This window comes from Marmota marmota, unplaced genomic scaffold (genome assembly GCF_001458135.2).
Source record: "Marmota marmota marmota unplaced genomic scaffold, marMar, whole genome shotgun sequence".
In the NCBI taxonomy this organism is placed as follows: domain Eukaryota; kingdom Metazoa; phylum Chordata; class Mammalia; order Rodentia; family Sciuridae; genus Marmota; species Marmota marmota.
Window position 1 is genome coordinate 1,512,001 of NW_026000141.1, and position 25,660 is coordinate 1,537,660.

Sequence of the window (25,660 nt, forward strand, 5' to 3'; positions counted from 1 at the left end):
CACTCCCAGAGGGCTCTCACTGGCTGGCAGCTGTGCTGGCCAGGGCTGGCTGGCCAGAGCAGGACTCATGGCCACTGGTGACATCCCTCAGAAGTTGGAAGGCTCCACTCCATGATGTTCACCATTCCCCGATGTCCAGAAGGAGAGGACAGAGCCACTGCTGGGGGTCAAGGTCACATGCCACATGGACATGCCAGGCAGGAGCAGCTGGTACAGGACGTGCCTGGGCAGTGTACCTGTGCACTCAGGAGAAGACAGCAGGAGCCCAGAGATGCAGCCCACACACACGCCTGCTGTGCCCCCCTCTGATGCCACGTCCCATGCTAGCCCTGTGCACAAGGCCGTCCTAACAGCCTGCTTGCTGTGGAGGACACTGAGGCTCGGCCAAGGGGCTTGCTGAGGGCACACAGCTGGCTTCTGTGTGGAATGTGTAGCTGTCACTCTGCCCTCTTGCAGAAAGCCTCCCTGGGGGGAGTGTTACACAAACACCCCTAACCACAGCCCCAGGGTGTGGGCACACGGAGTCGCCTTCACCTGAAACGTCTGCCATGTCCTTCGGGAGGAGTGGAGCATGCTGGGGCCATGGGAGGCCCTCTGTCTCCCAAATCCACGCCTGGGCCCAGGTGTCCAGCCTCACAGAGGCCAGGACTCTGATCAGAGTTCCCGGGAAGCAGACCCAAGATGGGTCCTCATTGCAGGACCATGGGGAAGGCATGGGGTCCGTCCACCAGGCAGCCTCAGCCCAGCTGGGGCTCCTCCCCCCTCCTCCCACTGGCCCCCACAGAAGCAGGGTGGGTGGGGCCGAAAGGCAGGGAGGTGGGCATTGGGCACAGGACCTACATCCTCTCAGCCACCTGCCCAGGCCTTCTGGGGTGTCCTGTGGCTACCGTCCAGGGGTGCTGGGTTTGAAGTCTCCGTTCAGCAAAGGAGTGAAGAGCAGGATGCAGGGACAGCAGGCAAGCAGCAGGCTCAGGGCAAAGTAACAGACATAGAGACAGACTTCTCTGAGGAGCAGGGGACTGGAGCCGGAGTCCCGAGGGGAGTCCTGGCCTGTTCTTTTTGTGGTCTCTGGAATTTCCTCCTCTCCTCATCTCCCCCTGTCCCCGTGCTCCTCACTATTATTGGTTGGTCTCCTGGTCCACGCATCTGTCTTAGTTTTTCCATTGGGTCCCCCGTTTACAGAAGTGTCTGTGTGACAGGTCCCCACTTGTGTCCACGGGCACTTTTGCCAACCAGGAAGCTGAGCGTACCAGAGCCCCTCCCCATGCTCCTGTGTTCTCTCTGCCCAACTCTGGTCTGGCCCCTGCCCTGGCTGCCTATGCCCCCTGCATCTCCCTCAGTGAACCCCAATACCTCCATGACCCCCGGAGCCTGACAGTGCTGCCCACTGGATTGGCTCAGGAGGCTGGGGTGTCCTCCATTCCCTCCTCCAGCCCAGCTGGATTCCTTCTGAGCACACTGGCCACCAGCATGGATCCCAGGAGTTCCTCCCCTCGCCCAGGCCTGAGCCCGCCACAGGCAGCCTGGACTCCCCAGGCCTGGCCATGTCCACTCAACCCTCCCCAGTGTCCACCCGTGCTGTCTTCCAAAATCTGATGCCCAGCTGGCATCCGAGCCTGGTGACGTCCCCTCCTCCCCTAGAGCCTTCTGCACAGCCTGTAGAGGTGGGCCCTTGTGGTCACTTCACATCCACCACAGTGTCTCCTGGGAGGGGGACGCCCTAGAACAGACACCAAGGGCCTAGTGTACAGCAGGCCTGGGTGCTGGGTCCAGGCCTCGGGGGTCCTGGGTGCTGCCCACAGCTCTGTCTATCCCCCCAGCTGAGGCCTGGGGGCTGGGTCCAGTCCTCGGGGGTCCTGGGTGCTGGGTCCAGGCCTCGGGGGTCCTGGGTGCTGCCCACAGCTCTGTCCATCCTCACAGCTGGTGCGGTACAGTGCTGACGGCCTCCTGCAGCTGGGCCCCCTGGGCTCCACGGCCTTCCTGCCCGACTCCAAGTGCCTGGTGGACGATGGCCGGGGACGCACGCCCACCCTGAAGAAGTGTGAAGAAGTAGCCAGGCCGGCACAGCGGCTGTGGGACTTCACGCAGGTCAGTGGCTCATGTACCTCCAGGGCCGCCTGCAGATGAGACCAGGGCAGCGTGGCAGGGACCCTGGATCAGCTGCTCTACAGGAGCCCCAAAGCACGGGGGTGGGGGGTGACTGGCCCAGGGTCACACAGCCAGAGAGGGGTCATTTTACAGCGCTACCACTTTCAGCCCTGACTGCCCGGGTTCCCAGGCCCAAGAAATGGACAGGAGGATTTGGGCAGAGGGATTTGGAGTGCCTCACCTTGGCTGGTGGTCTCAAGAGGCAAGACTGCAATTCCACAGAGCTCTGCAGAACCAGCACTTGACCCAGCTGCGCTGGTGATGCCCGAGTCTGACCCTCCCAAGCCCCCCAGGAAGGAGTGGCCCCTGTCCATCCTTCCTTCCCTCAGATCCCGCTCCTGAGGGTCTCTGAGCCCAGGGCCTGCTCCTGCCCCTCACCACACCATGCCACCCTCTGAGCCTGACACTCTTGGGCCCAGGACCAGGGCAGCTGGATGTGTCCTCCAAGCCCTGCTGACCCTGCTTGCCTCCTGTGGAGACCTGCAGGTCCAGTACCTCTGTTCCTGCTGGGCACAAACCCCATGACAGTGTGAGGGGCTCTGCTGTCCCCCAGGGGCCTGGGGACCACTGGCTGGGAAGGAGCTCTCACTGCTGCCTGAGAGCTGCCTTGAGAGGCCCCGGGGGTGGGGTAGGGGTGGCAGTGAGGCCAGGGTCAGCGGCCCTGCTGCAGCTGCCTCTGGGGCAGCCAGGTGGGGCCAAGGCCATGGGCTCGGGGCCCCCTGTGCTTCCTGGAACCCCTTGGACCCCAGAAAACAGCAGGGCAGGCTGGCAGCGAGGCTGGCTGGGATGCGGGCGGCAGAGAGGACCAAGGGGCCGGGGGCTTCCTGGTGGCCATGTGGGGCAGCATGGGCCCAGGGCCACCCCCTGTCCTGGGCGCCCCGTCTGACCCGGCTCCCCACCCCGCAGAGTGGCCCCATCGTGAGCCGGGACACGGGCCGGTGCCTAGAGGTAGAGATGTCCAAAGACGCCAACTTCGGGCTCCGGCTGGTGGTGCAGAGGTGCTCAGGGCAGAAGTGGATGATCAGGAACTGGATCAAGCACGGGCAGCACTGACCTCGCCCCCAGAGCCACTGTCCAGAACATGGGCACTGGTGGACCTTGGGGAGCCCTGGGCAAGCCCCGGCTGGAGCCAGGACTGCCTCGCGCCACCCACCCCCCGGGCAGGCTGGGCCGTGTGCCCGGGACAGGGCAGGCCTGGCGCCTGCGGCCATAGCCACCATGTCGGGGACAGACCCTCCCAGGACGGGCAGCTCTGCCAAGGGAGGGTGTCCGAGGACTGGGACTCCCGCGCGACTCACGTGCCTTTCTACAAAGATCCTCCTCAGGCTGCCGGGACAGCCGCCCTGCATGTGCCGAAGCCCTAAGAACTCACCCCAGCGACTCACGCCCTGGGCCGAGGACCGGCACCACCCTCCGCACACACGCTCCCTCCCAGCAGACAGAGCTCGCGCCCCTCGGCCAAGGCCAAAGCCGGAGGGCAGCTCCGCGAGATCCGGGAAGAAGCTACGGCTGCCCTGGTCCCAAGGGCGACTGAGGCCAGGCCCAGGAGGCCACTCTGCTGCTCGGGGAGGCTCAGGAGGGGCCGGCAGCAGAGACGAAGCCACCTGCCTCGGGGAGCTGGAGAAGGCCCTGCGGGCAGGGGCTCCGCTTCTGCCATCCCTCGCTGGCCCATGCCCCTGCTGCCCCCTGGATCTGTGCCCTCTGTGGCAGAGGCAGCTGCGGACGCCCACCTCTCACCTGTTTTTATAAATAAAGTCTTACATGGCACTTACATGGCACTCAGCCACTCTGCTGTTGGCATCTTGTCGTGACCCCACGTGGGCTCCAGGTGCTCAGCTGAGACGTGGCCTTGGGGCTCTGGCCTCAGGGAAATGTCCCAGTCCTGGAGGACACACAGCTCTCCCGCCCTCATGTCCTGGAGAGCTGCCTCCACAGCCTGGACCAGGCGAGGGGGTTGGGCAGGTGTGGAGAGGCCAGAATTCGCCTCACAGCCGGCTGGCCACATGGAGGGAGAGGAGAGGGTCAGCTCCGGCCTCTCTGCAGCTGGCAGGATACAGAACAGAGTTCTTCGGCCCAGGTTTCAGAACAGTGTCCCCACAGCCCCAGCCTGCTTCACGTGGGGTCACTGATGCTCAGGACTGTTGCCCTCGCCCCGCACTGCAGCACCCACCAGGCACCTCTGGGGTTTGCTGGCAGCCAGAGGGCGTGTGCGTCCTGGGGCTGGCCTCATGTAGTCATGCTCACCCCTGCTGCTGAAGGCCAGGCCCGCATTCCCTCCCCAGGCAGAGCCTCCAGGCCCCTTTCCTGGCCTCACAGGGAGAGTATGTCTGCCTGGTGGCTTCCAATGTCCCCTCCCGTGGGGCAGCCTGGAGAGTGGCTGGCTTCGCTCTTGGACATCAGCTGGAGAGACTGGACGATCCGTCTTCACCCTGTCCCACCCTCCTGGCCACAGTCAGGGACTCACCCCAGGTGGCTAGCAGAGTCACCAGCCACAGGGGACCTCAGGGAACCACAGGCAAACCTTCCGTCCTAGGGGCGGTCCTCCCAGGCCCCCAGTGGGGGGGCACGGCCTCGAGCAGGAGGGAGGCCCCTATGTGGCAACAGGGGCTGTCCTGTGTCCCCAGGGCTCCTGCCTCCTGTGGCGGGGACTGCGGGTACCCCAAGGCTCCCTGCAGCACATGGCCACCCACTGTGTGTCACCCCAGAGTTCAACCCCAAGAGCCCAATGCTCAGGACGGGGAGGAAGAGGCCCAGGATCCTGCTATTGAAGACGTGCCCATAGCACTGAGGCCAGTGTCCACTCGGCCCTGACCACCAGGGATGCCCACGCTGGGACCAACTTCGCATGGAGGATGGTGGCCTGCACTGCCAGGAACCTCAGCCAAAGTCCTCCACCTCAAAACATGTAGAGTGCCCCCAGACAGCAGAGCCAGCCCAGTGTGGGGGGCAGAGCAGACGGGAGAGGAGCGGTCCAGCAGGCCTGCTGGGGAGCTGGCGGGAGGGGAGATCCTCTTACGTGGGCCCCGGGACACCAAGTCCCGACACTGTCCTCAAGGGTGGAGGCAAAAGCCGAGGGAGCATCTGGAATGGACACAGGCCCTCTGGACAGGTCCAGCGTCACGCCCAGGTCCAGGTGACCCCAACCATACCCTGTGCCGCCTTTCCTACTCAGCACTTGTCTTTCCTTTTTAAACGACAATAGTGTTTTAAGTGGCAAAGGTACAAGCAAATAGGGTTTAATAAAACCTAATTCCCAGCCCACTTCTTTCATTAATCCAATTATAAATCGTCTCTGCAGCAAATTCAGAAAAGTCATGTTGTGTGTAAATCGGCTCATTTGCAGCCAGAGACCCGAGCAGGCCCGACGCCAAGACCTGAGCTGCAGCTGGGAGAGGCGGGCGGCAGGCGCCCCCCACTCTGCCCTGAGGGACGTCACCAGCATCAGAATTTCATTTTGCCTAATAAAAATGTTCCTCGTGCCAATGAATCATTGATGGCCAGGGTGCAGGAGCAGATCCGGGGGTGGCCCAGAGGGCCTATGGGGCCAGGAGGGAGCCGCCTGGCTGGGGCTGACCAGAGACCCCTGGAGAAGAGACCCCTCCCCAGAGGAGCAGCACGTCTCGCCGTGGCCGAGTATGGACACCAGCGTTGGCCGGGCAGCCTGATCCTGCAGGCTCCGGCAGGAAGCCGACCTGTGCCCACGGCTCCTCCTCACTCCCAGAGAAGAGTGGGTGTGGGGCCTGCCCGTCCATCCCTGGGTGGCTTCCTGGGCTTTTAGTCTGCTTCCTGGACTTGCCCATATCCTAATTTTTCTGCAAAGACATTTGCCTGTGGTGAGCAATGGTTGGCTCCTTTCCTTCCTGAGCATTTACTAGGCACCTGCTGTCCCAGGTGCTGGGAGCAGTGGGGACAGGGACGAGGGATGCACTGAAGTCTCCCTTTCTCGGCATAAGTGCTGAGGAGAGGACAAGCACCACCAGGTGATGGTGGGGACTTTCGCAGGCATCAGGGCACCTCGTGGGCGAGGAGACTCAGCAAAGGCCAGGAGGCAGCAGGCCCTCCATGGGGAGGCTCAGCACAGCCAGCAGATGCGGGCCATGGGACGGGCATAGGGAGGGAGAGGAGATGAAGGGCTGGCATGGAGGCAGGAGGCAGCCTGCCAAGGAGTAGCCCTGCGGGTGCTGGGGGACCTCCACCCTGCTCAGAGAGGGTCTAGGGCAGAGCAGGGCCTTACCTGCCTCTCGGAAGGGTCCCCTAGCTACTGGGCTGAGCCAACTTCGGGGAGGGAAGGGAGGAAGGGGAGACCCCCAGGAAGTGGCTGTGGGACCTGGGGTGCTCGCACAGGACAGCAGGCTGAGCACGGTCACAGTCCTTCGCAGGACCTGCCAGGGAGGAGAGGGATGGCGTCCCACCAGCCAGGTGGGGTCTGGTTGGTGCCGGAAGCATCATGGAGAGGGACTGTGAGCCGGTGAGCAGGAGGTTGGGCACAGGTTGGGGCTGGAGTCCCTGGCGTCTCAAGACGTCGGAGGAGGTGAAATTGCTGAGGACCACATGGACCTGAGGAAAGTGGCCCACAGAGCCTCCAGTCAGCAGGTGAAGGCCCCTGGGGGAGGCCTCGATCCCAGCCATGCGAACCACGGCCCCAAGGTTCCTAGGCAGAGCTGGTGGCAAGAGTGGGGCTTGGTGGTCAGCGGATAGCACTAGGTGTGCACCCACTGTGTGCCCACCTGGGGAGGCTGGCTGGTCCACACTACTGTAGTGAGACGAAGGCCCTGTGTCCAGAGGGCCAGCGGTCATCTCCACAGCAGCCTCCTGAGGCCACAGCCCCCCATCACCTATCAGCCAGGCCAGGATCAGGGCACCAGGACGTGGCCCAACACTGCCTCAACCCCACATGGCTGCTGCTTCCCACAGCCTCCTGCTGTTCCCCAAGGAGCCAGAGAGTCCCCCACAGAAGGGAAGGGTCTTAACAGAGATGTCCCCCATGTTCCCATGGTGCCTGGGGAGCCTTCCACAGCCAGGCCCAGCCCCACCCCTGGGCTTGCTGACCGCAGCAAGGCAGGCAGATCCTCCCACATGTCCCAGGGTGGAGCAGCTGGCAGCTGGTAGGGGACTGGAGCAGGGACACAGCCTGCCACAGGCTCAGAGTCTCGCCCGGCAGGCACGGGCAGTCCCCAGCTGCAAGGACACAATGAAGACAAGAGCCCAGATGGTCTTCAACCTCAGAAACCCCTGGGGGCTCAGTGGGCCCACGGAGGAGCAGAGGCCAGGTCTCAAGGACCCACGCAACTGGGGACATCGGGAGGTGATGATCAGCAAGGCTCGTGGGCCCTGGGAGCAACCCTGCATCTAGGCCGGCTCCGTGGGAGGGCCCGACACTGGCCTCTGCAGCAGGCAGGGATTTAGTAGGACCTTGGAGACCCTCAGAGGAGCCGGGGATGAAGGCCTCCATGCAGGACGCAGATTGACTTGCCCACAGCCACGACACCATGGTCACAGCGTCAGGACCCCGGGAACTCCCAGGGAGCGTTCTGTCTGCAGGCTGGCCTCGCGGCTCTGAGGCACCACAGCCGCTGGTTTTATTTTTGTGGCTCTGGGGACTGAACCCAGGGGCACTCATCCACTGAGCCACATTCCAGCCCTGTTTGTTATTTTTTAAGACAGGGTTTCACTAAGTTGCTGAGACTGGCCTTGTTTGTGATCCTCCTGCCTCAGCCTCCCGAAAAGCTGGGATCACAGGTGAGGCCATGTCTGGCCACAGTTGCTTCTTGCCACCCTGAGAACGTGACACCAGGGTCACTCCTTCTTGCAGGCTGCAGGCCCCAACCAGACAGGAGAGCACAGAGAGTCAGCGGTGCTGGTCATACCTGGCACCCAGCCCACAGGCCCCTGGAACTTTGTAAACAGTTCTGCAGGCAGGGGTGAACGGGCAGCCACAGGCTCCTCGGAAGGCCCTGGGAGACCCCACTCCTCCTGACTCCCAGGCAGGCCTCGGTTGTGGCTTCTTGGCTCCAGCATGGCCCATGTCTCCTCTGTGCCTTGTGCCCTCTCTGCTTCCTGTGAGGACACTGTGCACCAGATCAGGGCCCACAGTGCTACAGCAGTTGGAGCTCATCTTGACATGGCAGCTGCAAAGGACATCTGAGGACCTCGGCAGGGCCCCATCAAGGTGATGTGAATTGGAATAGCACAGACACCCTCCTGGTGCGGATAGGCCCAGAGGCTTCCCTTGGTCCTCAAAGGAGCAGAACTGCTCCCAGGCCTGCGGGCATGTGAAAGGGAGGGGCGACCCAGGTCACAGGACTTCCACCCCCAAAGTCCTTTAATGCCCCTCAACTTGGGAACAACCAACACCCATGTGGAAAGACACCAGCATGGTGGTCTCCGGGGAGGCACAGCCTGAAACCAAGACTAACCTCGCCAAGGCTGGTGAGGCTGTGGCCAGTGGGACTTCCAGCAGCCGTGGGGGCCGAAAAGGGCCTACAGCAAGGGACAGGTGTCATGGGCTCACTACCCTGGGCCCCGTGGTCCCACGCCTTGGCTCACGGAGGGAAACCAAAGCAACGGCCCCAGACAGGTGAGGACTCTGGCCACTGTTCTGCTCCTGCGGGCTGCTCTGACTCTGGCCGAGTCCCATCCCACAGCTGCTGCCCTGGGCCACCTCCTCACAAGCCAGCAATCCCCGGGCTCCTAGCCTCCCACCCTCCATTGGGTCCCTCCGTCTTCCAACCAGAATCAGGCTTCTCTCTGCCACCTGCAGTGTGCCCAGGCCCGTCAGCCCTCCCAGGTCCTCATGCCCCATGGAGGGACCGTCACACCAGGTGTTAGCACAGAAAGACCAGGCCGGACACGAGCCTCACGAGTCAGCTCTGCTCTCTGCTCAGGAACAGGGTGCAGGGTCGGGACGATGCCATTGACCCACCTCCTGGTGCAAGAGGAGCTGCTGAACAAAGCAGGGCCCAGCCTTGTGCGGGTGGTGCTGAGAGGTGGCTCAGGGCGCATGTTGGCCTGCGCACTCAGCACCTGGGGGTCTGTGATTCCACTGGTGGACGGGTCAGCGGGAGCACCCAGGAATTTGGACTTGGGGTTGGGGGTCTGTGGTCTGCCTTTGAGGAGAGATGAAAGCTGTCGGTGTCGGGCTCTCTCTTCAACCCCTTCTCCCAGGCCTCACTATCTTGGGGAATACCGGGGGCCTGTCGCCATCAAGGTGGGCACCCTCGAGGGGCCCCACTGGCCTCCCCCTCCCAGCGCTTCCTTGGGGGACAGCCAAGGCTGCCTCAGGCCTGTGCTCTAACTGTGGCTACTCTCCACCACCTCCAGTGGCCAGAGCAAGTCCTAGTCCACCTAGACCCAAGGAGCAGGGACAGGAGGCCATATTGGATGGGAAGCCAAGCACTGTCACAACTGCAGATTGTGGATAGAGGAGCAGTATTCCCAAGGCCACTGTGACTGCCAGCCCTGCAAGCGGCCTCTGGCCCAGGACTCCATCCCTCGTACCCAAGAAACCCATGCACCCTGTCCCACATGCCACATGCCCTCTGACTGTGGCACTACGACCAAGCCATGATCTAGTGACAAGCCCAGCTGTAATGTCCCCATCCAGCAGCTCCACACCCAGGGATGCAGGGCAGACAAGTTCTGCAGCCACAGCCCAGACTTGGAAACTGGGGGAACCCAGCTTCCTTCAGGGGTCAGCAATGTGGGGCTGTGGGCACTGTCCCTTGCTGCCCAGAGGCAAACAACCTGCTTGGTGTACAGGCATCGTGGTCTTGGCTGGGTAGGGGAGGCTGTGGAACTTGGGCCCCGTGAAGAGGAGGCCTAGAGGCCTGGGCCTTGCAGGTTGAGAGGCATTTGGGGCACCTGACCCTGGGTCCTACCTGGGCTTGCGAAGGGCCCCGGGGTGAGGCACCAACACCTGCTAACGCAGAGGCTGGAGCCACGGGGAGGTCACTCCAGGAGCCAGGCCCCAGGCATGGAGGCACACGGTCCCTCCCACCCAGAGACACCGGGACCTCAGGGTGTCCCTGGGCAGATTGGCTCCCAGGTACACAGCTGCTCGGTCACTTGGCTGGCGCCCCCTCCCCAGGCCACTGGGCTTGTCAGGGCCACTGGGCTGCTGAGTTTTGGAAGCTCCCAGGGAGAGAGATTAATTTCCTCAAGAGGCAAATCCGAAGCACTGCAGGGGAGGAACCGACAAGGCCTGAAATGCCCTGAGGTGGGAGCAGCCCTGGGGTCCAGCCCCAGGGACCCCCTTGGCAGGCAGGAAAAGCCAGTGGTCACCAGCAACCCAGGCCCAGGAAGCAGTCCACCCCAGCTGTCCTCCAGGTCCCTGCAGTGCCACGGCCATGGCACTCAGAGGAGGTGACCTGGGGGCAGAGACTTGCTGGTAGGGGAGGGAGGTGGGAATGGGCACAACCCAGCTGCCACCCAAGAGCCAGGCTCCCAGGGACTTGGGGACACTTGGCTGGGACATTGACCTGCTGCTTTACACAGGGGATCCCAACCCCCCAACTTCATGGAGCCCACTCCTGCCCACTGGAGCCTCCAAGCCTCCAGCCGTGGCCTGTGTCACCCTCCTGCTCCAGGGTGGGCGCTGTGCCCACAGTGCCCCCCTCACACCAACCCTGTGTACAGATAAGGGAACTGAGGCCCAGACAGGTCAGGTTCCTGTCCCCAAGTCCACATGAGGACATGGGGGGACTGAGATTCAAGCCAGGGAGCTGCCACTGCCCTGGCTACTGACCACGTGCTGTCTGCAGCTTCTGACCTGAGAGCACTTTGCCCTCTTCTGGGGTGAACGGAGGGTTGGAGTTCCGGGCTCTGGGCCTTGTGAGCCACCACGAGCGTCAAGTCCAGAGCTGGCTCCCAGCACACTGCTGCCAGCATTTGGCAGGTCAGGCAGGTCACCCCTGAACGGGCCACCCACCCCGCAGAGTCCACCACGATCCCTGGGCAGGCTGGCTCCTGGGTGCACAGCCACTGAGACACCAGTACACACAAAGGCCTGGCAGACCTTGGAACTCAGCAGGAGCCGCAGCCGGGCACCCAGGCAGGATTGCAGGGACAGAGAGCCCTCTGGGCCAGCTGCCCCGTGGGTGCTCCCTGGAAACTCCCCAGCTCTCCACCCTCAAGGCACGTTTTGGAGGCTGCAATTCTGTTTGCCCGATTTTCTTCCCCAAACTGGGCCCTTGGGATGGATATAGTGACCCTCAGACACACCCGGCAGGAGCTGCTGGACAGAGCACAGCATCAAGGCCACGGGGGAGCCGGGGAGAGTGCCCACCCAGGTGAGGGCCACAGCAGGCCCAGGATGGCAGCCCAGCCCTGCGTGTTCTGCTCCCGGCGCGGAGGCTGTGTGCCCCGTGGTGCAGGGAAGCTGGAGCAGGGCATTCGAGCCTCTCGTTCTACTTCTGCAGCTTGTGGTGCCCGTCCAAGATCATTGCCACGCGCTGCACTCAGAGAAAGATTCTAACCCAGGGTTTAGTGCATGCAGATCACACTTCCATAAAGGCAGGTTTTGATTTTGAAAGTTCACCAGGCACAGTTGCGTTTAGCCAACAAAACCTGTGTTGGCACGTCCACAAAGAAGGCTTGGGACAAACAGGCCTGAGCGCCACGGTGGCTCTGGGTCACTAGTGACTTTTAAGATTTTTACCTCTTGATTCTGCTTCTATTCTATCGGTGATAAAAAATTAGTCTATCATTTTTCCATAATTGTTGATTGTCATTGTGATTAATAACCATAGAATAATATCATGTTGTCATTCAAATAGTGTTTTAAATATAACCGTAATTGCTATAGTTATTCTAAAATAAGAATATCTTTTGTAATAAGAAACTTTTTGGGGGTGCTGGGAATTGAAGCCGAGGGGCACTCTACCACTGAGCCACACCCCCAGCCCTTTTTATTTTTTATTTTGAGACAGGGTCTCACTAAGTTGCCGAGGCTGGCTTTGAACTGGAGATCCTCCCGCCTCAGCCTCCTGAGTGCTGGGTCTCAGACGTGCACCACCACACCTGGCTGAGAGACAATTATTTTTAAAATCAGGGGTGAGTGGAGTGGAATCCAGGGGTTTCCATTCTGCTGAAGGGACTCAAGAGGCCCCCTTGGGCAGCAGGGGGTCTGGGTAGCCCTCCTGCCTCCCCGAGAGACGCCTCCTCACCTGTGGTCCAGAGCATGCCCATTGCAGGCCAGGAAGACCTCAGGCCTCGGGAATAGGCCACACATTTTCGGGTGAGGCCCTGGACTCTGCTCCTGCCCTCTGGTGGGGGAGGGACAGACCCTGCCACCTGCTGCTCAGGGCCTCTGGGCGCTGGGTGCTCTCCTGCTCACCAGCCCTCACAGTCTCAGCCCCTTCTGGAAACTGCTTATTTGATTTCCTGTAAATCCCAGAAGATGAGCTGCAGTTGCTCTGGGAACCGTTACCCTTACTTACAGTAAGAGCGGAGGTCTGCCTGCCCCAGGCGCCAGGCGGACAGTGCCCGGGTCCTCCGCCTCCACGTGTGCGTCAGTCCCTGAGGGAGAAAAGGTGGCCAGTGCCTACCTGAGCTTTGGGTGGGAACTGTCCCTGGGGGCCTCTGCAGGTGTGGAAGGGGGACACTGTGTGGACAGCCTGCTGGACCGTGGATTTATCCATAAGAGTAGCGCACGAAGGCTGAAGGGTTGGAGTCCGACAGGGAGGGACTTGCGGCCTCGTGGAGGCAGAGGTCAGAGGAACAGCTTGGGGGGCCATGGCTGGCTTGAGGGGTGGGAGGCCGGAGCCCAGGCTGAGGCTCCTCCACAAGCAGGAAAGGAGATCATGTTCTCTCCCAGGGGCTCTGAGGGACCAGAGGCTGCCTGTGGCCTAGGGAGCAGCCAGAGGCTCAGGGGAGAAGTCCCAGGCCACCTACCTGCTCCAGTGAGCGGGACATGGCACCAGGTGGGGACTGACCAGGAGAGTCACCCTGGAGGACGCCTCGCCAAATAGCCCAGGGGCGTTGAGGACAGTGCCTTCAAAGGCCGGTGACCCTCTCCTCCCCTGTTCTCTGAGCCCCGTGTCCTCCCCCTGCCCTGATGTGTGAGAGGCTTCCTAGAGCCCTGCTTCCACCCTCGGGCAGGCAGGGTGACCCTGCGAACACAGGACAGCCCGGAAGTGAGTGCTGGGCTCCTCAGGGGCAAGGCTGAGCTGGGCTGTCCCATAAGGACAAGGGCAGAGGAGAGCCACGTTGAATCCCACAGAATTCCTGGGTCAAGAAGAGAAGGTCAGGTGAGAGAACCCAGCTCTGCACCCACTGACTCCCAGGCCGTCCAGGCCTGTAGTGCAGAGCTGGTGAGGAAGGCCGCTGGGGACAGGACACGCAGGGCCTCCAGCATCGCCCACAGGTGGCTTCTCAGTGCCAAGGGGGGCCCCTTTATGGTGGAGAAGCCCACAGGTCGCTTCCAGGTAACCAGTCTTGCCGTCACCAATAATGAGACATGCAAGAGTCTCCCTCCAGGCAGGAGGCAGTGGACCTGCACCCAGGTGGTCCCCAGCAGTGCACACCCAAGGGAGCACCTCACAGGCCACCCACGGACCCTCCTGCTGTGTGCAACTGGGCCAGCTACTGACCTCTCTGGGCCCTGTCTCCTCCTCCGCAACAGGTGGGGGCTGAGGGGTGTTCACACTCCGCTTGTTCTTCCTACAGACCAACCACCAGCAGGTCCCTGCTCACAGAGCTCAGAGCAGCCCAGGGTGGGACCACAAAGTCCAGGCCACACACATTGCAGTCACTGTGCTGGGGAAAGTGTGGGACACAGCCTGCTGCGGGCAGAGCGCCGCTTCCTGGCTGGAGTGGAAAACAGCCTGGGCCCAGGGGACATGTGGACTCTGCCCTTGGAGCCGCTGCCCAGGAGGCCATCCCACTCTTCCCACTAAGGTGACAACCTAAGTCCTGGGTGCGGCTGCTGCCCCAGGCCACACACCTGCAGGGCCCCGAGCCCAGGTCAGAAGGTCCCGGGGGTCTCCTCTCTGGACCTGCCCCATCCCAGGAAGTCTGCACAAGGGGCTTGGGAGTGACCTCCTTGAGACGGGCCCAGGGCAGCTGGGAAATGACCACCCCTCCCTTCCCAGTTGATGTCCTCCCTGCTCCCCAGAGCCTTGGCACCTGGCAATGCCTGGAGGCCCCCAGGCCCCCCTGCCACCATCTGGGCCTGATACCACAGGGGCCAAGTGGTCCCCTGGAGAGGAACTGCACAGCAATGGCCTGGGGACCATCAAGTGGGGGAGAGGAAACAGCCCAGAGGAGCAGTAGTGCCACAGCACTGGAGGCAGGGGATCGCAGCACCACCTCCACAGTGGATTCACCCTGTGGCCGGGCAGCCTGACCCTGCTCCCCAGGGCAGAGGCTGAGGCTGCACCCCTGCCCGTGCATGCCTATCCTGCCGTGTGCCCACAGTGCCACTGAAGTAGATGGCTCTAGGCCTCGCGGGTGGTCACCAGCAGGCCTGGCTGAGGCCCGAGGGGGGCCAGAACCCTGCTGTGTGCCCAGGATCCCAGGCTCCTGCCTTCTGCCACACTGAGGTGTCTCCCGCCCCTCCAGGTGCCTGCTGGGTCCCCAGGGGCTCCCCTTCCTGCCCAGGGCAAAACCACAGCTGCCCCCCAAGCCCATTCCCTGCCCAGGGACAAACACGGCTGCATCAGCATGAGAAGGACTGATCAGGTACAAGAGAGATGGAGGGACTCCACCACCCGGGCAGGATGAGGTGGGCTCAAGGGCCAGATCCAGGGACAGCCCCACTCCCCTGGAGCAGGAGGCCGCATCCACACAGATCTCAGGCAGAACCCCTCGTGGGTGGGCACCACCACTGAGGTATTTTCTGGTCAGCTCTCGGTCTGGGAAGTGACCCCTGCGACACTCCACCATGGACTATGGAATCCCATGGGGCCTAAGGGAGGGTGGCGAAGAGCTGGAGGAAATCACTGCATCATTAAGAAGCCCTGGAGCTCCAAGGCCCATGAACAGCTGCTTGGATAGCTCTGGCAGCCAAGAGCGAGGTGCTTTATAAATGGGAGTCATCAGAGCCAGGACACGCACAGAACCAGTGGGCCTTGAGTCCTGCCCCAGTGGAACTTGTTCCCAGGCATCGCTCAGAGGGAGGAAGAGGGCTTAACTGCAGACCGCTCTAGGGCAGGGCTCCCCATAGTGGGCTTGGGTCCACTGGGCTCAGTGACCACCATGCTGGTCTGGGGGCTCCCCCTTGGGCTGGGAGGACATCAGTCAGCCAGAGGCCCCCACCTGGCCAGGGCAGGCAGAGCCCATGGCCCTGGGTGTACCTTAGACACGGGAAGGGTGGGCAGCACCTCAGGGAGGGTGGCCTGTCCTCCACATGGTCCTCTGCAGGCCCAGACCCCACCCCCGATGGCCCAGAGCCACTAGGGCAGGTGGGGGGCAGCCAGGGCAGTCAGTCTTCCCAACAGACTGGAGGTCACACCATAGCCACCTGGGCAGTGTCCTGGCAGGCCCACTTCAGGAATCATTGGCCACTCCCGTGACCCTGTGCCTCAGGGACTCTCCAGGAGGGGCACCAGGCCAGCACTGGGAAGGAGTGTGGCTCAGGTGGGAGACTCTTGGCAGACAGTGCCCACCCTGTGATGCCCACGGAGGGCGGCCTGCCTTTCCTGAAGGTCAGTGGCCAGCTCCTGACTACTCCCCTCCTTGCTGCCACCATATGGAGGCTATTGAAACTCAGACTCTAGCCAGCCTCTGACAAGGCCAGGCCTGCTGGTCCACCACAAAGCCAACCACACCCATCACTCTTCCTGTTTCCCATGTTAGGCATAGCCCAAGGCTTCACATCCCACACAGAGCAGAAAGGTGTAGCTGGACACCACCACGGCCCCAGGTCTGCCAGAGGTGTAGCTGGACACCACCACGGCCCGAGGTCAGCCCAGGGCAAAACCACACCACACCAGAGCATTCTCTGCCCACTGGCCCTGCATGAACCCTGGGGGATCTGGAAGTCTCCAGCTTGACTCCAGGAACTTGGCCACGGAGCCTGAAGGCCCTGAGAACCCCCCTCCCACAATCAGACCCACTGGGCTCCACTTCCTGCTGTTCTGAGAGAAGATCCGAGACCAGACATTCTCGTCTCAGTCTATCTGGCCCACAGCTCCGGACACAACCGTGCATCAGTGAATATGTACAGACACACTGTAGACATCGGTGCACATGCAGGGGACAGCGAGGCACATCTGGATGCAGGCAGACACTCAGACATGAGGGTCCACAGGGGAGAGTTGCAGCACAGACACAGACACGACACATGCACACATGCATAGACAGATGAGGTGGAGACACAAAGATGTGACTGGTTGATGGACGATGGATGACGGGTGGATGAGACGGGGGTGGCAGTGACAGGCAGATGACAGATGACCATGGTGGTAGATGGTGGCGGCTGGGTGGATGAGTTCATGGCCAGCACTGTGAAGTGCAGACTCGGGCCCCTGTGTGGTCCTGGTGGGGATGAAGGGTGCACAGCCACTGTGGACAGTTGAAAGTCACTGAGACCAGCACTCACTGCTGTAAGACCCAGGCATTAGCACAGCACCCAGCACCCACTGCCCAGCTCTAGGCCATTTGCCCAGTTAGACAGGACTCGATCACACTGTAGTGGCTCTCTGTCTGCTCCGAACAGTGCCATCATGCCTGGCTTCTCTTGGCCCAGCACAGGCTGAGCTGTGCACAAAACATCTTCTGAGACGGGGTGGCGGCTCCCCGTCAGCCACATCTGAGCAAACACCGTGCCCGGGCTCCGTGCCTGGCTCTGCACAACACTGACCTTTGGAAGTCAGGAGAGGTTTTAAAACACACGTGGACAAGGACACGAGCGGCAGGTGCTGTTGGGCCCACGGAGGCTGCAGGCCTCCCCCCCACGCCTCTGGCCCTTCGTCCCTGGCCTACAGCAGTCTTCTTGTGGGGGATCTCCCTGCAGCCCCCTCCCACCGTGCCTGGACACCCAGGTCTCCTCAGTGCACCCTGCCATCTCCGCAGGCCCTCAGGCTCAGCACACCCCAACTGCCAGGCTCAGGCTGGGGGGGTTTCTGGGAAAAGGGAACCTATAGGCACCTAGGTGTGTGCGGCTGCCAGTCACCAGTCAGTCAGGAAGCCCCCAGCCCGGGAGGGCGCACTGGGGCTGGAGCTAGACTGGCTGGGGTCCGAGTAGGTGGGGACAAATAGGGATCACGGGGACAGCTGGGAAAGGAAGCCTGTGAGCCAGAGGGCTTCCTTCTGTGGACGGCCATGGCAGGAGTTTTAGGCCAAAGTGGATATGGTGTGGCAGCCCAGAGGTACAGGGGACAAATGGAAGATCCAGAAACGATGTCCTGTCCGCCAGGGAAGTGAACAGCACCCACTGCCCAGAGCCAGCGTCTGGTGGGATTTCCATGTGCCCTCGGCCTAGCCAGGACCACGAGAAGTCCCTTCCCATGGCGAGACCACAAGGGTGGGGCCACACCTGTGGGGAGCCCCACCTGTGCTAAGGGAGAAGCAGGCCTTGGTTCTGGTGGCTGCGCAGGATCCCGGTCTCCAGCCACCTGCTGTTACCCCTACTGCCCGGGAGGAAGCCAGGCCATTACTAAACTGTAAGTGAAACCCCATCGGCTGGGTGGCAGAGGGGACCTCTTCTAACACGTGATTGAGTTTCCCTCCGAGCTCAGTCGCTACATTTGATTAAAACACACAGCTCCCATGGCACCCAGAGCTTGCCAAGCGGGCAGCACTAGAGCTCCCAACACCAGGCCTCTGGCAGCACCCAGAGTTCCCCTCGGGTGTGTGTCTCCTCATGCCAGAGCAGCCAGCAGCCCCAGCATAGGGCCTGGGAAGACCCCAGGAAGGACCCAACCTCAGGCGATGCACTGAGGCTGGAGGTCAGGCCAAGCTGCCCAAAGCCCAGAGAAGGAGGGGCTGCACAAGGGGTCTCAGGCCATCTCGGAGGTGGGCAGCGGCCCTATGGAGCAAGGGGTGTCATGGGAAGGAAGCTCATCCACCAAGACTGGGATTCATGAAGAGCAGGGGTGTACGTGTCCCAGGTGTGGAAAAAGAGGAGACCAGGCCCGCCCAGCGGGGAGCAGGCCTGAGGAGTGGTGCAGCCGTGATGTATTCGCACCCTGGTCTGTGGTGAGGTCCAGGTGTAGTGGGCGGGCTCTGCTCCACAGCTGGCCTCTGCAGGGCTGAGTCCTCTGCAGACCCAGACATCCCATGACCCCTGGCCAGCAGGTCCCAGAGTACAGGGGCAGCAGAGGAGGGTCCAGCTGTGACTGGGTCCTACATTCTCATGGAGGAAGAGAATGGGATGGTGGGCACAGGTGCCTGCCTAGTGGCTAGCAGCCAGAAGCATGGTCAGCAGGAGACCCGGGGTCCTGGGTTGAGCAGCAAGCTCTAGCAGAGGGGCAGGTCACTGCTCCCAGAGCCAGTTATACCCAGCTGGGACTGACTGCACCCCAGCTGCCCTGACCTCTGGAAGCCAGACCACACTGTTGGCAGGGACACACGTGTCCTTGTGAGGGTACCTCATGAGGTGGCAGTGGTACCCAGGCTCAGTTATCTCCAAACAGTAGCCAGAGCGGGAGGAGGAACGTGTGTCCCCCACATTTCAGGGTCTGCTCACTGAGCACTCTGTGCTGTCCAAGAGCCCTGTCCAGGGAGCAGGACACCACAGTGCATGGGAGAGAATGTCTGCTTCCTAAGGAATGTCCCTGCCAGAGGATGGCAAGAGGCCAGTGCAAACCCAGGGGCAGCCAGCTGGTCACTGAGAGTTTAAAGCATGAAGCTGCGGTATAAACCATGAACACAGCCAGGGAGTGAGTCCAGCCCTGAGCTCAAGCTGGGCTCTGCCTATTGGCCCTGAGTGGGGCTGACTGGCACAGACAGAGCTGGACCAGAGCTAGTGGTCTGTAGCAGCTGCTCTGCTCAGCCTCGGGGCCCTGCCACCTGGCTGTGGTATCCCGTGGCGATGGCGAGAAGAGGCGAGCCAGGAGAGCACTTGGCAGGTCCCCTTGCAAATGCTGCCCATGGGCCCAGGGATGGGGCAGGCACTGCAGAGGTACCTGGGGAGGTCAGGTTGCGAACAGGTTGCAGGCCCAGCACCCCGTGTTTCCCCTGGCTGTCGCCTGGTCATCCTGTCAGGCAGGCGGGTTCTGCAATCCTCCTCAGCCAGGTCCCCTGTTCTGTGTGGTCCTGGCCTGGGACAGGCAGGGGACATGGGTGGGCCAGCACAAGGTCCTCTCCCACATCTCACCAATGCTCTGTGTCCACAGTGATGGGAGCCACTGTCACAACTGGCACCTGTGCAGGGGGCAGCCGCAGGTGCACCAGGGTCCCTCCTACCCCCCACCCCACCTGCCTCTCCTCTACCGAGCCCCCTTTGACTCCCATGAAACCCCACACCTTTCTTTCCCCTTCTCTTCTCCAGCTTCCACACAGGAGAGAAAACGCAACCCTTGACCTCTGGTTGACTAATCATAGGACGCGTCATGAGTTGGCGTGCCCTCCTTGCGCAGGCCAGGCCAGCCTCCTCCATGGGGTTCCAATCTCAGTACATGCGCCCCGGAAGCCAACACCACGATGCCCCCCTTTAAGGGCACCTCATAGAAGGCTTCCCAGGACAGGACAAGTGCGGCAGGCATGCGTGGGCACAGGGTGATGGACAGTGGAAGTGCTGCCTCTGGTGACTCCCTGGGACAGGGGCACAAGGCACTTCCAGGATGCCATGGGGTAGGTCACTCCCTACCTCCGTTCCCAGTGCCTGGCAGAGCACCCCTCCAGCCCTGGGGTTCCCATCGCTTTGGGCTGCAGGTGGGAGAGGCCCTCTAGGCTGCCTCTGGGGACCCAGTGCCTTGGTGTCTTCATTTTCTCTGGCTGCAGCCTGAAGCACTGAGCTCAGAGGATGGGCTCTGCCAGCACTCCCACGGCCCCCGCTCTGCCCTCTTAGTGCCCTCAGTCGCCTGCCCGTGCGGGCCCCAGGCTTCGCCCAGGGCAGGCCCAGGCAAGGCTGTGTCCAGGAACACGTGCTGGGCTCCCAGTGCCACCTTGAACACACCTGTGGACAATGTCCCGACTCAGAGGGAAGGAGGAGGGGCTGAGGGCCTGCTGTTACTGCCCATCCTGTTATCTTCCCTTCCAGGGCCACTTGCATATGATCAGAAGCCCCTGACCCTGAACCCTGACAGCCAGGCCAGCAGGAGGGCACCTTGGAAGAGGGGACAGCAGCCCTTCTAGGTCCACAAAACACACTTGCAGGGATCTGGTGGGTAGATGCCCTGACATGGGGGACAAAGCCCCACTGGCTATCCATGACCTAGGGACTGAACCCCTGACCTGAAATGAAAGGCCCTTGGACTCTGGACACGCTGCCCTCAACACTAACTCCATGCCCTACATGGTCCTGAGGCCAGGCCTGCCATGCCTGAGGTGGGACCTGCTCACTGTGGCCCTTGTTCCTGGGGAGGCCCTGGGCACGACCATGCTGGGCACAGCTGCCTGGGCCAGGGCAGGGCCCCCTTCCAGCATCACACAGGGTACTGGGGTGAACAGTGCCCCCGAGGTGGGCTTGTCTGGGAGCAGAGGCTTTGCAGGTGGGTTGTTGGGATGAGGGGGAGCAGGGGCTGAACCCAGCCACTGCCAACTTTGCAACAGAGGCAGAGAGGCCACAGTCAGCAGAGAAGGGACTGAGGCCCCAGAGGCTGTGGGAGGAACGGCGTCTGCTCACAGGGGAGAAGGGCAGTCGGGCCTTGGACCCCTTGGTCTTGAGCTCTGGCCTCTGGGACTGTAGGATAAACTGCTCTCCTGTTAAGCCTGCCGGTGTATCTGGAGTGTGGTGGGTGTGGCCGTCCTCGCAGGGGTGGTGTCCTGGGAGGGTGGTGCAGGGTTCTGGTTTCTCCCAGAGCTGGTGTTCAAGGACAGGGAGCAGGAGGCCACGGAGCAGGTGTGTCTAGAGGGCAGGATGTACCCCAGCCTGGAAACCACATCTGGGATGGACGGAGGCCAAGTTGAGGGCACCACCCAGCTCTAGAGAATGTTGTCCGTGTCTGTCCAGTCCCCCACCCCTTGGGCAGGGCCCAGTGCAAAGTGCCCAGGAGCAGCTCAGACCTGCAGACTGGCAGGGCATCTGCAGTCCCAGCTGCATCCAGGCCACCCCCATGCAGGCCTCATGTGGCCATCTCCGACCTGCCAGTGATGAGAAGGCAGTGACCCAGAGAGGTGGCCACCTTCAGGGAGGTAAGTCACGCAGCAAGGACGGCATGGGCCTCAAAGAACATCCACTGTCCCCTTTCCTCATAGGAAAGTATTTGTGCACAACCTGGGGCTGGATGGTGCCCAGTGTCCACTAAAGATGCCCAAAGACCCTGCTCACTCCCTCCTGGCCTCAGGCCCTGGGCACCTTTGTAGCACCTTGGTTCAAGCCATGCCTGGGGCAATAGTTCAGGGGAACCAACATTCTTCCCTCTTGGGTTGCTGGGTCCATGTGTCTTCATTCATTATGGAATTGTCCCTGTCCTTTCTGACCTCTGAGAGGCCCATTCACCCATTGGGTTGCTCCAGCTCTGTCCCCAGAACAGCACACGTCCCTGTTTGTTGGGAACCAGCCATTGTCTGGACAGGTGTCAGTGGACAGCCAGCAGCAGCCACATATGTGTACTGCAGCCTCAACCCCTACCTGCTCGGGGGTGCCTGTCAGGTGGGGCAGATGAGCTGCCCACTTCCAGCCTGCCCTGCTGACACGTGGGAGATGAGTGCTGCCAACCATGAAGTGCCTTCCATGCAGACACATGGCCCCAGCCTCTCATCTTTTGAAACTAATTTGCAAAATGCCCACTAAATGCTTGAGCACTGTCATCTCCTGTGAGTGCAAGGAGGGACCAGAAGAGAGACCCTCCCTGGCATGCAGTTGGTGCTCAGTAAGTACTCACCTAACTGGCAATGGCATGAGACACTTCAGTGCCTCCAACATACTGGGACTGCTCCTGCACTACAGAACACTTGAGGCTGGGTGATCTGTAATCCACAGAAATTCTGCTGGGTATCACTGGTTCAGTGGTCCCAGGGACTCAGGAGGCTGAGGCAGAACGGCAAGTTCAAGCCCAGCCTGGGCACCTTAGTAAGACCCTGTCTCAAAACAAAGTATAAAATGGACTGGGGCATGGCCCAGTGGTAGAGCACCCTGGGCCAAAAAACAAACACCCTCTTGCTGTGCTGGGCCAAGGGGGGAAAGGCGAGACACTGGGCCAGCCCAGGCCCAGTGGACAGAACACCGCACCCATATCAGGCCACCGCGTGGTCGGCAACCTGCTGGGGTCTCTGGGACAGCAGTAAAGGTGAAGTGCTTGGTTTACAACAGATGGGCCCCTGGTCCTTGCCTCGGTGGGAAAGGGTCTGTGGGGAGGGGCATCAAGGCTCCCATGTGCTGTGCCCATGTCTGCATTTCTACAGGGCTCACGTGGCTTCTGGAATCTAAAATGATAAATAGAACTGGAGCTAACACTTAGTTTGGGAAAGCAGTTGTTCTACAGAAGTCTAGGTTTTGTCCCCTTGCTAGGGAGCTCCCAGGTGGCGGAAGGTGCTAGAGGTGGCAGGGTGGGGGGCCTACTCCTGCTGTCTCCAGGGTCTTTCCTGCCTGACAGAAGCACCAGAGCCACAGACCATGCCAGCCTCCTCGGAAACACAAGGTCAAAGGCCCTCAAGCCAAGCTACTGTGGCCAGACCCAGGGGTGACTGGGGGCTGTGGGCGAGGCAGGAGCACCCCAGGCTTCCCAGCACCCCGTCTTACACATGTGAGAGGCCGAGGCTCTTGTCACCCGCACCCCCTGGCTCCCTATGGCCCCGACTCCCTCCTCAGCACAGAGCCCCATCTGCAGAGGACGGGACAGGGTGGGGGCAGGACGACAGGCTCTGCAGACAGAAGCCCCGGCCTCGCTGCCCCTCTACCCCAAGCCCTGCACCATCGCAGGGGTCCCAGCAGAGCCAGGCTGCCCCTCCCCTCCACCAAAGTCAGGCTTCACATGGAGCTGGAGTCGGTGTGGGTAATGCCGCTGGGTCCAGCTGGCCTGCAGCTGCAATTCCTTGCCTTGATCAAAGCCCCTTCCCTGCAGCCTGAATGCCACAGTGGCTCCCAAGGGAACCCATGGAGTGGTCCTAGAGTCCCCACCCACCACTTAGTGTGTTATCCAGGTACTGCAGACCTGGGAACGGCCCCTGGTCCCAGTCTCAGAGGAAGGAGCCTGAGACTCAGGGGTGGCAGGGTCCCTGTCCAGGTTCCTCCAGCATAGGGGCATCAAGAGCAGCCCTGGTGACTTCACCCCTACTCAATGCTCTACAAGGCCCTGCCCAAGGGACATCACACCCTGAGGTCCTGTGGGTCAGTGCTGATGTGCCTCTGGGGACACGCTCCAACACTGGGCTGGTTTGGGCATGCTGACCTGAGTGCTTCTGACTCTTGCCCTGTTAGGCCAGCCTCAGAGCCCAGCAGGGAATCCTCCAGACATGGTGGCATGGCCTTGTCCCTGAGGGAAATGGCTGCAGCACCAGTGGGACATCACCTCCCCAGGGCATGGGGCAGGTGGCCCAGCCCTTGTTGAACCCTGGGGCACAGCAGCAGAGGCTGTCCCAAGTGGTCAGCCAGCTCAGGTTGGCTCAGTGCCCCGCTTCTGCAGGGGCAGACTGAGTCAGAGGATAAGGAACAAGGGGTTCCCTGTGACTCCACCCAGATGCTGCTGGCAGGCAGGGTCTAATGGGCACAGGACCAGGGAAGTCTATGCACAGGGAGGACCTGTAGACACCCAGGAGGCTATGATTTATAAAGTTCAGTTCTAACTGGTCTCACTGGTATCTCAGCCAGTGTGCCAAGGACCCAGGAGTCGTCTCGGGAGGGCTCAAAGTGCCAGCCCTCGGACCGCAAGGCTGCTGAGGCCCATGTAGTCAGTCCCACAAACAAGCCCCCAGGGCAAGAGGGCAACCCATCCATGAGTGGAGGACAGTTCTGACCAGGTGGTGCAGAGTACCCAAAGGTGCTCAGCACCTGCGCTGTGACAGAGCAGGGTGTTCATGTCTAGAACAGGCCTGGATAATGGGGCAACAGAGGGAAGGGGTTACAGCAGGTGCAGCTGGTGTCAAGGCCGAGGGCAGAACTGCAAAGTGAAGTGTGGTTCAGAGTGATAGGTCACATAGGGGGAGGGCCACCTCCATCTCACAGGTGCTTCCTGAAGTCCCTGCAGGACCCTCAGAGCCCTTGGACCAGTCTTGCCCACAAAGCAGCTCCGTAGAGAACTGCAACCATGGGAAGTTGTGTGGGAAGCTCCTGTGCCCTTGGGGCTGTGCAGGGGGCCTGGGCAGCCGGGAAGGAGGAAGGCCCAGCCAGGGGGCTTCACTCTCCCACACTGGCCAGTCCCTGCCAGAGCCCACACCTCAGCCTTGCTGCTTCTCCTGTCTTTCACAACTAGATTTCTCTTTTGCTCACGTAAGCTAGGCAAGAGCTCTGTCAATGCTGGGTGCCTGCAATCCCAGGGGCTTGGGAGTCTGAGGCAACAGGATCATGAGTTCAAAGCCAGCCTCAGCAACTTAGTGAGGCCCTGTCTCAAAACAAAATATAAAAGATGGCTGTGGATGTGGCTCAGTGGTGAAGCATTCCTGGGCTCAACCCCCAATATAAAACAAAACAAACACTTTGCCACTGACCTACAGCTCAGCCCTTTTTATTTTTTGAGACAGGGTCTTGTTAAATTGCTTAGGGCCTTGGTAAGTTGCTGAGGCTTGTCTTGAACTTGGATCCTCCTGCCTCAGCCTCCTGAGCTACAGAGGATCATAGGCATGTGCCACGGCACCTGTCATGAAAATTGGATCTTCAAGAGAAAACCTGAGGCTGCTGTCCTCAACGGACAGCTAGACTCCTCTGGTGTAAGTGGGTCCTGGTACATGAGAATGCTGACTTCCAGCCACCTGGAGGAACAGGCTAGCCTCAGATGGGGAGTGGGGTGCAGACACATGCCGCTGGGACTCTGCCGTGTCCCTGCAATGCCGGTGGCTCCCAGGAAAAAAGCATCCTCTGACCTGCGTACAGTGGCCATGCCTATGATCCCAGCAACTTGGGAGGCTGAGATAGGAGGATGGCAAGTTCAAGGCCAGCTGGTCAACTTAGTGGGACCCTGTCTTAAAATAAAAATTAAAAAGGGCTGGGAATGTGGCTCAGTGAGAGTGAACCCCTGGATTCAATCCTCAAGACCAAAAAACAAAAACAAAGACAACAGAACACCCCAGCATCCTCTGAATGCGAAGAGGAACACTGACCGCAAATATGTACACATGATCCTCCTGTCATGACTCACCAGGCCACAAAGAAACTGCTGGCCCTGCCTGGTCTTATGCAGTGGGAGGCAGAGGCACCTGCCCTGTGGCACCTGTGGGGTGTACACAGCACACCCGTACTACCAGCTGCCTGGAGGCCCCTCGGCACCCCCACCAGGCTGCCCCCTCCCACCTGGCAGGGCCTACTCTGCCTAGA

General features: G+C 61.2%; 2 protein-coding genes and 1 long non-coding RNA gene across 5 annotated transcripts in view; 1 reads left to right on the plus strand and 2 right to left on the minus strand.

Annotated features, from left to right (window-relative positions):
• Window positions 1-2,036, minus strand: part of LOC125611334 — a 19,627-nt gene extending 17,591 nt beyond the window's left edge. Inside the window, exon 1 of the long non-coding RNA XR_007341499.1 lies at window positions 1,901-2,036. This is a non-coding gene — a long non-coding RNA (uncharacterized LOC125611334). The remainder of the gene's footprint in view (window positions 1-1,900) is intronic.
• Galnt9 (polypeptide N-acetylgalactosaminyltransferase 9) overlaps window positions 1-3,601 on the plus strand; it is a 66,156-nt gene extending 62,555 nt beyond the window's left edge. For both annotated transcript variants that reach the window (XM_015505599.2, XM_048785876.1), the window contains exons 11-12: window positions 1,921-2,088; window positions 3,055-3,601. In XM_015505599.2, coding sequence (XP_015361085.1) covers window positions 1,921-2,088; window positions 3,055-3,201 — 315 coding nt within the window. In that variant the 3' untranslated portion in view covers window positions 3,202-3,601. The remainder of the gene's footprint in view (window positions 1-1,920; window positions 2,089-3,054) is intronic.
• An 8,579-nt stretch (window positions 3,602-12,180) lies between these two features.
• LOC125611335 lies at window positions 12,181-19,506 on the minus strand. 2 transcript variants are annotated; one of them, XM_048785882.1, is made up of 2 exons: window positions 13,737-19,506; window positions 12,181-12,663 (listed from the first exon to the last, which is right to left on the minus strand). In XM_048785882.1, the coding sequence occupies exon 1, from the start codon at window positions 15,028-15,030 to the stop codon at window positions 13,807-13,809; it is 1,224 nt and encodes a 407-aa protein (XP_048641839.1). In that variant the 5' UTR covers window positions 15,031-19,506; the 3' UTR covers window positions 12,181-12,663; window positions 13,737-13,806. The 2 variants fall into 2 exon arrangements, with proteins under 2 accessions (XP_048641839.1, XP_048641838.1); XM_048785881.1 differs by having other exon boundaries at window positions 12,181-12,528; window positions 13,737-19,504.
• Between the last annotated feature and the right edge of the window lie 6,154 nt (window positions 19,507-25,660).

Excerpts from the sequence above, each read along its gene's own strand:
- LOC125611335 (XM_048785882.1), bottom strand. The coding sequence starts at position 15,030 with ATGGTGGAGTGTCGCAGGGGTCACTTCCCAGACCGAGAGCTGACCAGA.